Here is a 10,427-nt window from a genome sequence, read left to right as displayed (position 1 = left end):
TCCTGTGAATTTGTTTTTATTGGGATATAAGGGATGGGTTGGGAAATGCCATGTGGGTTATGCCCCACCAGGAAAATGTCCACTCTAATCTTCCTGGGAGAACTTCTGGAGCTTTTTCTTTTTCTTGGAGCTGCTGCTCTTGCTGCCAACAGCCTCTTCTGGTCCACTGCTGAGTGGCTCCTCCTTGGAAGAGAATTTCCTCTTTTTCTTAGGGATGCTCCTGTTTGCTGCCTCTTCGGCATCACTAACTGGTTCCTCTTTGGGGAAAGATTTCTTCCTCTTAGGAAGACTTCCGCTGCCAGCGGTCTCTTCAAGATCACTACTAACCAGCTCCTCCTTGGAAAAAGATTTCTTTTTCTTGGGTTTGGAGACAGAAACCGATGGGTCTTCCATTCCATTCTCCTGAGGAGTCTCCTGGGGCTTTTGCTTTTTCTTCTTCTTGGGTCTCTCACTTATCTCCTAAAGAGAAAAATGGGCATGAAACTATCTTCCATCGTACGAATATGTGCACCTCTGAAAATTCCAGCAACTAAATAGGGCAGAGAAACTGGTGGAAATGGTGTGAAAATCACCCAGTGTTTCAGACAGGATTTCTAACTATAGGCAAGATGCTGCAAACCCATCCCCAAGGGGACTCCCACTTAAGGAGGATATGTTGCTGTCTAAGCCCATGAAATAGCTATAGAAAAACACACAATAGAACCATCATGCCATGTTCCAAAGGGGACCGTGAAAGACTACTTGACAAACTGGGCGCTGCATGAAAATCCTGGGGAGGACCCTAACCTAGCACACATCATGGAGACCTCCCTGCCCCAAGCCCCACTATGAAATGCTACCACCTCCGGACAACACGGCTGAGAACACGCAGAGCAGGAATTCACACTACCCCCGGTTGAGGACTCCTGGGAGGCAGCCGAGGACAGAACACTTGCCCGGGGACCGGGTGTGTTACAACCAGCTCTCTGGGCTCCTGAGCCAGTTCTCTCAGCACCTATCTCCTTCCTATAGAATCAAGAGGTAGTTTGAGATGTTTCAGGTCCTGATTTTAGTCCAAAAGCCTGGACTCGAGACCATGATGTGAGGTAGCACATCCTCTGTTCTGCTGTCAAGAACCCTACACCCGGGGCCTTCACCCTGGGCTGAGGGTTGGCCTGCCCACTGACCTCACATTCCTCCAGGGTACTACTGCTGTTTTCCGAAGACGCGAGGGCAAGGGCGGCCAGCCGTTTCTTCTCCTTCTTCAAGCGTTTCTTCTCCTGCTTCTCCAGCTTCCTGGCCATCTCAGCAGCCGCTTCCTCTGCCTGGCCAAAGAAAAGTGCTGAAAAGGCCCCGAAGACTGCAGGTTCTCTAGGCCTCCTTCCCGGCTTCATTGGATCAGGCTCATTAAATCAGTTTTTTTGCCTCCACTCTACAAAGTCAGGCTTAGCCAGTTCATCACCTCCAACAGCCAGCTCTGGTCCTTCCCGCACCCAGCAAAGCCCAAACTGACCTGAACCATCGCCTCCTTCATGACATCCAGATTCTTTCGTGGAATCTCTCCTGTCTCATAGAAGGACAGCCGCTCCTCAACTTGCTCTCGAAGCTTCTCCCCAAATACACTTGTGGGCACCTCTGGATGTGTGTGTGTGCGCGCGTGTGGGTAAACAAAGCCTGTCAGCTCCTAAAGGGCCAGCTACTCCCCACCGTTTTCCCTCTACCCTCAGCTTCACTCAGACCCAAGGTATCAACACTCACTAGGTGAACTGCTGTTGACGAAAAATATTGCCATCATTGTAGAAGCTGCTAGGTAGTCAGCCTCCCCTCCTCCCAGCCCCTTCTCCTCCAACCCCCCCACCCATACCAGAGAAGCAATCAATTCGTGAGGCAATACTGCATTTGTTTGCCAGGTATCGGGAGATGCGGCCTTTGTTCTTGGCAGCTGCTCGGCCAATGAAGGTGGAGTGGAAAATGAGTCCATATTTTGGGGTGTTACCCCTTGTCTTCAGGGCTCTGGGAGAAGAATATTTAGTGGGGAGTTTAAGATCAGAAATCTCAACCCCACCAGCCGAGGCAGCTCCTCCCCTCCCGTGTTCCCCCAGTCTCCAAAGTGAGCCTTAGGCTGGACTGGGTCTCTACACCCCCACCTCATGCCAACCCACAGCTCCCAGAAGCAGAGGGAAGGCATCCAATGTCGCTGACCTGGAAATCTGGTCCCTTTGCTGGGCCCTGGGAATCACTCAGACACCAGGACTGGCCATCACCCCATAGCAGAGGTCTGTATAGGTCAGGGAGCCCTGGTCAGCCATCACCGTGATCCCCAAACAAGCAGTGGGCACCGCAAGTGGCACCGGTGTGTGGGCAGGTGCCCTCACTGGTACCTGAACAGGGCCTTTTCAGCCCCAAGGATCTGCACTGTGGACGCTGGATACTTGGCCAGGTTGGTGAGGCTGCCAGCATGAGCAATGAGACGTGCACCTACCTAGAAAAGGATTCAAGGAATTAGAGAAGCTGGAATTGCCACTCTACCAACTGCATAATTCCGCTTCACCTGTCGTCAAGTGCAACTGGGGAAGATTAACAATGGGTCAGAAAATACAGCAGTATGGACCTCTGTTGTACTAGTCCTTAACCCCATGTTGTGTTCCCCATGACGCACCGCTTCCCCAATTAGCGCTGATAGGCTGGGGGCTACTTGGCTCATCTTGGATCGCAGGTAAGTATGTAGGCTCTGGCGGTACTCTGACAAAGACACCACACGACTGGAGAAGCTCTCGATGTTTATCAAGTCGATGGCTGATATGTCCATGCCTAAGGGACACCAGGAATGAATGCAAGACCAGATATTCACAGCCCCAAACTTATTCTGGCCACTAAGCTGTACTGACCCATGGAGGACCGCGAGGCATCCAGAATAGCCTTAGCCTTGGCTCCATCCATTGTCAGCTCTTCCAGCTTCTCCAGCTTGTCTTCATTCAGCTCCCTTCGGTTTCCAATGAACTGAGCGAGGCGGCAGTATGTGGCATTGTCATTGATGATCTTCACCAGCTCAGGAAAGTGATACCCGTACCACTCCCTGCAAAAAGCCAGCACAATCACTCCCTGCCCAGCTGCCAGGTCTCAAAGCTATAGCCCCAACCCTCTCCATTTCTATTCTTTGCCTGAAGAACAGGAAACAAGTCAGATTCAAAACGTCAACTCCGTGTCCCCCCATTCACAATACAGACCAGGCAGAGCACCTGGGCTGGGGTGTATATGGGTGGATTTACTCTGCCTCCTCTTTCTGTACAGTCAGTGTAAGAACACAGCCTGTGGTAAGCACCAGGAGGCTCAGCCCCACCCCACGCGGTTCTGCCGGCAGGAGCCAGTCCTGACTTCAGCATTCAAATTAGTTAAACCACAGGCCAAAGACCCCCTTCTCAGGGGTTGCTCAGGCTCTTTACCTGACACGCATGGAGAAAGTATTGATGTCCTTATCCAGCTGGTCCAGGAGACTAATGGATTGGATAATCATATTGTCTACCCGGTTCACGTTAAACTTAACTTTGGCACGGGAATAGCTGTGTCCCAGCCCCAACTGGGCTTTACAAGCAGACAGATCTGTCAGACCCTTCACCAGGTTGTGGAAGTGCAGACGAACCCCTGGAGGAGAGCGAGACTGTGAGCAAGGGAAGGTTCTAAGCCAACCTCTGCACTCACGGGCACCAGCCAAACAGAAGGGCTTCCCAGAAGCAACCTTAAGCTAAGCACCCTGTTAAGTTTCCAGATCCCCCCTCAGAGATGCCACGGATGTAGTGAATGTTAACAGCAGTCCCACCTCGCAGGATCTCAGCTATCACGCCTCCAGTCTGGCAGTTGTACCCTAACTCTTCTTGTATAGCAGCACCGATCTTGGGGTCTCCAACCCCCAAGAGTACTTTCTTCTTTTTGGATGGCAGGTGTGTCTCCAAGAGCAGGCGGAGGTCCTCGTGAACAACACCTCAGGGCAGAGAACAGAGAGCTTCCACTAACATACTGAAGAATGCTTAACTCTATAAAAGGGATCCTGTCACCCTAAATGCTGATTAAGTGATAGACTTATCCTATGTTGGTCCCACAGGGCATGCTGGGATGGCACACCTAGATCCTTCCTTGCTTCAGGCTTTGCTCAGAGACATGGAGACATCAGCGATTGCACTCAGGGGATTGACAGATTCACGTCATCACCGCAAAGCCCGCATCAACCATGGAAGGAACAGGACTCAGGTCCAAATGCAAGCGTGTGCAATATATAATTGAAGCCTCCAACACACCCTAGGGCGCTGTGTAAATAAGCATTTAGTGCCTGATTTGCCTTCTGGAATAATCTTTTTTTCTTGGCTCTTCTGTATCAAAACCGCTTTTTCCAAGCACTTCAACAATTACCAGAGAACCACCTTTACCATCAAACCATGCCTCCCTACCGGATTTCACCTATGGAGCATTTATCTCTAGAAGGCCCACAAAGAAATCACATCGACATATCTCCGTAAAATACTTGCTGGTGGCCGACTCACCTTCAGACACAGCGTTGGCATTTTCCAAGGCAACCTGGGACGAGGCAAAGGGACAAAAGGCCACGAGACGAACGATATTGTGGAACTTGCCCAGGTTGAGCACGCACTCTTCCACCTTGGGGAAGAAACAGGATGAGCGGTTTTCTTCCCTGGCTCTTGCCTCTAGGGCGCAGTAAAGCAGCGGTTCTCAGCCCTGCACGCATGTTTAAGAACCAACCGAACGCTTTGAAAACGAGCCGAGTATAGGCCCTGAATCCCGGTCGGCTTCATCGTACGGGGTGCAATCCGGGGGGGCTTACTTGCAAGTGCTTCTAACGCGACACTAATTACGAACGCAGATAAGGACCCCCCCCCCCCACACACCCACCCACCCACCGCCAGGTCGGGAGCTTTCAGGCCCAGCGCACCCCCCCAAAGCGCGACCGGCCACGTGGGAGCGCGCGGTGCATGCCGGGGCCCGGCGGCCCCAGGAGCTGTGGCGCGGCCGGCAAGCCCACCGCTTCCACCCACCTGCGGCAGCAGCAGGCTGATCTCCTCCACCTCCTTCAGCGCCAGCAGCGCGTAGCCGACCGCGTGCTCGAATAGCACGTGCAGCAGCACCTGGAACGGGAGCCGGGGCGCGAGCGTCAGCGTGGTTCCCGAGTTCACCCGGCCCCGCTCCCAGGGCAGATTCCCGCCCCGGCCCGGGCTCCCGCCCGAACTCAGGCCCAAACCTCGGCCTTCGCCTCACCCGCACCCGCTACCACTCCTCACCATGGCGCCCGCTCCTGGCCCGGCTCGCAATGCGGCGAGTGGGCTCCGGCGCGCGGAACCGGGCTCCGGAAGCCACGCCTCCGCGCCGCCGGCCAATCAGAGACCGGGGACGATACCTTTGCGGGCCTTCGGAGGGGTGCGCCGCGGTGGTATCGCCCGGAGGGCGGGAGTTGGGAGCGCGAGCGCGCGGGCTGCCGTGCGGCCTCCGCTGCGGCGCGGGTCGGCGCGGTTGCCGGGGACGCGCGAGATGCGGCCCGGCCAGCAGGCCGCAAAGCAGTTTGGGAAGGCGCTTTCCCACATAATATTCCAGCCCCAGGTCTTCATCATAGGAATTGTGGATGGCAGAGCTCGGCAGAGGCCGGGCGGGAGATCCCGTGCGGGCCGCGGCGACTATTCCCACGCGGAAACTTGTTGCCGAGCCCGCTTTCCGCAACGCGGGTGATCTAGAGCCCTGGACCCCTCCCTGCTCCCCACGCCTCCCGGGACCCCTTCGTCCCCGCCTCCCACTCGGGGACCACCCTGCTCCCGCGGATGGAAGCGGGGCCTGGGGCGCGATGGTGCAGACCCGGAGGAAACGGCTTTTCGTGGCCCGCTTCGAGCTTTTCGGTTGTATTTTGTTTATTACTTTAAAAAATGAGGGTGGCAGGCGATACAGTAGAAACGAATGACAGTCTCACCTGTTCCTTGGTCGGCTTCTGGTTCCCCTGCTGAAGCAGAACCAGTTCCTTTGGTAGGGCCACGTGTTGCTCGCCCCGTTGAACGCCCAGTTCCAGGTGAATGGGATCTGCTTCCAGGCCCTCTAGGACGGGGTTCTGGGCAATCTGGTGACTTTTGAAATTCCCTTTGCTTTAGTAATGAATATTAGAGCTATAAACCCCAAACCTGGTTATCCTAAAGTAGTAAATATGCTGGCAAATTAAAAAAAATCATTTTAAGGGGATTTTTATTCCATGTATCCCCATAACTAAAGCGCATTTATAAATTGAACATATTTTCTTCTTAGGCAATTCACTTCCTTGGTAAACAAAATCCAAGTACTGAGCTCACTCTCAAAAATAGGAGGAACCTTAAAATCTCATAATCTCAATATTGCTTAAAATGTGATTAAATTCTTATTACATATATTCTTGTACAGTCATGAATCTGAATCAGTTACTCTTTCACATTAAAAAAACATTTTTTTTTTTTTAGAGAGTGTGAATAGGGGAGAGGGGCAGAGGGTGAGAGAGATAATCTTATGCAAGCTCCACACTCAGTGGAGAGCCTGAGGCAGGGCTTGATCCCACAACCCTGGACCGTTGGTGGTGGATGGTAACCTGAGCCAGAATCCAGAGTCAGATGCTCAGCCAAAGGAGCCACCCAGGTGCCCCACTCTTTCACATATTAAGGAATTGCAAAATTAATCTGTTACATACATCAGTATGTTGAATTCTCTTAAATTATAAATACCAAATTAAGTAGATGTTTCCAAAATGTAACAGAAAATATTAATGCTATGACTGATTTTTTTTCATTATTTCTGTACTTAATCCTAAATATTCCCGGGGTTACAGGTGCTTACCTGCTAAAGTAGGGGTTTTCAAGGTAAAGTCAGAATGCATCAATGGATTGCAGAATTAATTTAGACATTCTTGGCCAGCATTAGAAAAATAGGATGTGGGGCGCTGGGTGGCTCAGTTGGTTAAGCATCCAACTCTTGATTTCAGCTCAGGTCAAGATCTCATGGTTCATAGAATGGAGCCCCACACTGGGCCCTGTGCTGATAGTGCAGAGCCTGCTTAGGATTCTCTCTCTCTCTCTTTTTCTCTGCCCCTCCCCTGCTTGTGCACACTCTCTCTCTTCTCAAAATAAATAAATAAAAAAAATCGGAAGAAAGAGAATAGGACATAATAATAGGTCACATAGAGGATTGATCTGTAAGACGTTTGCTTCAGCTAAGCATACATAGAAATATGTATGTATGTATGTATGTAAAATCCATATGCACACATGCAAATTTATAGTGTGGGTATATATACATAAACATACATTTCTGTGGATTAAATTCAAGAGGCCTGCGAGTCACCGAGCTGAAAGTTAACCATAGATTTGAGCTGTCTGGTTATAAAGGAACTGTGGTAGAGCCCTTGGCTAACTTACAGAAATGGCGGAAGAGAATAGCACTTCAACTGGTGAAATACACACACGATTAGATGGGATGTGGTGTAACCACTAACACTATTCTTGTGGCTTCCTCACTTCCACCTCTTTGCTTTTTAAATTAAACAATTTTTTTTAATTTTTATTTTTATTTAGTTTTGAGACGGAGAGAGACAGTGTGAACTGGGAAGGTGCAGAAAGAGAGGGAGACACGGAATCTGAAGCAGGCTCCGGGCTCTGTGCACAGAGCCTGATGCGGGGCTCCAGCTCACCAACTGTGGGATCGTGACCTGAGCCGAAGTCAGACACTTAACCGACTGAACCACCTAGGCGCCCTTGCTTCTTATTTTATTTATTTATTTTTGAGAGAGAAAGAGTGCGAGCAGGGGAGGGGTAGAGAGAGAGGGGGACAGAGGATCCGAAGTGGGCGTGTCACGGACAGCAGTGAGCCTGGTGCAAGGCTCGAACTCACCAACCATGAGATCATGACCTGAGCTGAAGTTGGACACTCAAACAACTGAGCCACCCAGGGGCCGCTCACCTCCACCTCTTTAACTAAGTTGTCTCATTGATACGTCATGATCCTGACCTCGATGGGCATCTCTGCAGCATGTGATATTAGAGACCATATCTTCCTTCCCTTTGGGCTGGGTTCATCCCTACCTAGGTTCATTTCTTGGCCACCAAAGTGGCAAAACTTCTGGCTTCCCCTTCTCTAAGCCATCTTCCTCGCCACTGCCAGAATGATCTTCCTAAGGCAGAGAATCCAATCACGTTCTGTTTGTAGGTGCTCATTGTAGCGTGAAGTAAAGGTAAGATTAAGGGCTTGGTGTCTCAGGAGCTCCTTGTGGTAGCTCGTCTCCGAAGATGACCACCAGTGATCCATCCCTCCTGGCATTAGGTCCTCGTGTAGTCCTCCCACAAGGAACCAGGCTGGGCCTGTGATTCATTCATTTTAGCCAATAGAATGTGGTAGCAGTGATACTGTGCCAGGGTAAAGCCTCAGCCTTTTGCGTTCTTCGGAGCCTTGAGTCGCCTAATGAGAAATTCAGCTACTCTGCTTGCGAGACCTCGTAGAGAAGGAAAGGCCCTGAGACTTCACGGACAGGTCCAGCTTTCTGAGCAGCTCAACCGAGCCCAGCCTTCCAGCTGTCCCCGTCAAGAAGGTAGATAAAGCCATTGTGTGTGTTCCCGCCCCAGCCACCGTCTGACTGCCGCCACACAAGCAACCCCACACAAGGCCAGCAGAAGAACCACCTGTTGGAGCCCCATCTACCCGCAGAATTGTGAGAAATGACCTTGTGGCTCAAAGCCACTCAATTTGGGGATGATTTGCCAAGCAGCCATAACCATGAATCAGTCAGCAAACGTGGGTTCGTTTGGCTCATTAATGCAAACCTTTCTTTTTGATTCTGCATTCCCTCCAAAGTACTGCTTTCACTGTAGTCTACGCGTTTTTGGTGTGCAACATTTTCATCGCAATTCAATTCCAAATGTATTCTGGTTTCTTTTATGGATGCTGTGAGGACCCACATGTTATTTGGATTGGTGATAAAGGTTGATGTCCTCCCCGCTTCCTGTCGCTGCTTTCTAAGCGTTATTTCCTCTGCTTTTTCTCTGAAAAACTTCGGCTACCCATCGCTGCCCGGTGGCATCCAGTTATGCACTGTGAGGGCTGTTGCTTACTTTTTGGATAAGGAGGCAAGATGCTGTTGCAAAAATGGGGGGTGTCATAAGCCGGTGAACTTCCTAACCTCAGATTCACTACCCTGATTGTATCATTTCAGCTCAGTCTTGTAGATCCTGATGTGGTCCTGACCTCTGGCAACCTTATATGCATGAGGCCCAGGGGACTCCCCTTCCTTCCCTCCCTTCTTCCTTCCTTCTCCAGTGTAGAACCCAACATCGGGCTTGAACTCACGACCCAGAGATCAAGACCCAAGCTGAGATCAAGAGTCAGACGCTTCACGAACTGGGCCACCTGGGCGCCCGGTATGAGGCCCAGGTGATTTCTTTCAGCGTGCAGACACCTTACAGACAGGAAGATGGGCTGGTGGCAAGTGGTGGGGGGAGGGAGCAGAGAAGCGAGCCCAAAGCTACCTCCATTCATCTCAGAAGCCACACTAAACAACTGAATTCAGCCAGTCTTTTTTGGGCTAGTCTTTGAGGATATAGGTAGGTTTCAAGCTAGCAGGCAGCTCGGACGCTGTACGATCCGACGTCTTTTCGCAGAGGAGGAATGAGGATGTCCAGGGGTCAGGATGAGGAATCTGGGTATTCAAGAAGCGACAGCATCAGTGAATTCTTCTATTCATCCAAAAAAAAAAAAAAAAGATTTTAGGGCACCTGGGTGGCTCAGTTGGTTGAGCATCTGTCTCTTGATTTTGGCTCAGGTCACGATCCCAGGGTTGTGGGATGGAGCCCCTGTTGAGCATGGAGCCTGCTTGGGATTCTCTCCCCTCCCCCGCCCCCCAGTCACTCTCCAAAAAAAAAACAACAAAAACACGGGAAAAAAGGTTTTTTTGTCCCTATAGCATGCTAGGTATCTTTCTAGGTGCTGAGGAGACCGTAGTAAAGAAACCAAGTCACTGCCGTGGCAGAGTTTACATTCTAGAAGGAGATAAAAAAAACCCGTGGCAGAGTTTACATTCTAGAAGGAGATTAAAAAAAAATCAAGTAAATGGGTAGTGCAACAATACGGAAGGTTGCGTTGTTTTGCCCAGGCCCTCAGGGAAGAGGCGGCATCCAGCAGAGATACGGTGACGCTAACCTGTGACCTCTGGCCTCGGAGACTTTATAATCCCAGGAGTGGAGCATCACCAAGGGCTTTAGTGCAATAGTGTGGGAGGCTGACCGGAAGACAACTTCCTGGGGAAGTTCCTGGGGAAGACTTTACAGCTAGAAGAGGTTTTAGGTAGTTACGAGAAGCATGTGTGGGTCATTTAGAGATCGGGATGGGGTCTCGGCAGATTAAGCTTCTGACTTCGGCTCTCACGGCTCGTGGGTTAGAGCCCTGCATCG

General features: G+C 51.0%; 1 protein-coding gene and 5 non-coding genes across 7 annotated transcripts; all 6 read right to left on the bottom strand.

Annotated features, from left to right (window-relative positions):
- NOP56 (NOP56 ribonucleoprotein) lies at positions 1 to 5,379 on the bottom strand. Of its 2 annotated transcripts, none has more exons than XM_003983729.5 (12): positions 5,268 to 5,375; positions 5,025 to 5,114; positions 4,515 to 4,629; positions 3,797 to 3,958; positions 3,423 to 3,621; positions 2,868 to 3,055; positions 2,639 to 2,790; positions 2,361 to 2,461; positions 1,844 to 1,992; positions 1,493 to 1,614; positions 1,167 to 1,304; positions 1 to 459 (listed from the first exon to the last, which is right to left on the bottom strand). In XM_003983729.5, exons 1-12 carry the CDS (start codon positions 5,268 to 5,270, stop codon positions 85 to 87), a joined length of 1,794 nt encoding a protein of 597 aa, XP_003983778.2. In that variant the 5' UTR covers positions 5,271 to 5,375; the 3' UTR covers positions 1 to 84. The 2 variants fall into 2 exon arrangements, with proteins under 2 accessions (XP_003983778.2, XP_044909741.1); XM_045053806.1 differs by having other exon boundaries at positions 359 to 1,005; positions 5,268 to 5,379.
- Positions 1,375 to 1,446, bottom strand: LOC111559958. Its single transcript, XR_002741418.1, has one exon. It is a non-coding gene; the product is annotated as a small nucleolar RNA SNORD57 (small nucleolar RNA).
- Positions 1,709 to 1,779, bottom strand: LOC111559959. The gene has a single exon (XR_002741419.1). It is a non-coding gene; the product is annotated as a small nucleolar RNA SNORD56 (small nucleolar RNA).
- Positions 2,214 to 2,298, bottom strand: LOC111559981. Its single transcript, XR_002741441.1, has one exon. It is a non-coding gene; the product is annotated as a small nucleolar RNA SNORD86 (small nucleolar RNA).
- LOC111559973 lies at positions 3,180 to 3,310 on the bottom strand. The gene has a single exon (XR_002741433.2). It is a non-coding gene; the product is annotated as a small nucleolar RNA SNORA51 (small nucleolar RNA).
- LOC111559983 lies at positions 4,123 to 4,190 on the bottom strand. Its single transcript, XR_002741443.2, has one exon. It is a non-coding gene; the product is annotated as a small nucleolar RNA SNORD110 (small nucleolar RNA).
- Positions 5,380 to 10,427: the final 5,048 nt, after the last annotated feature.

The sequence above is a fragment of the Felis catus genome, chromosome A3 (genome assembly GCF_018350175.1).
Source record: "Felis catus isolate Fca126 chromosome A3, F.catus_Fca126_mat1.0, whole genome shotgun sequence".
NCBI classification, from domain to species: Eukaryota; Metazoa; Chordata; class Mammalia; order Carnivora; family Felidae; genus Felis; species Felis catus.
The sequence above is the reverse complement of the archived record's forward strand: the minus strand, read 5'-3'. Positions and strand labels throughout refer to the sequence as shown.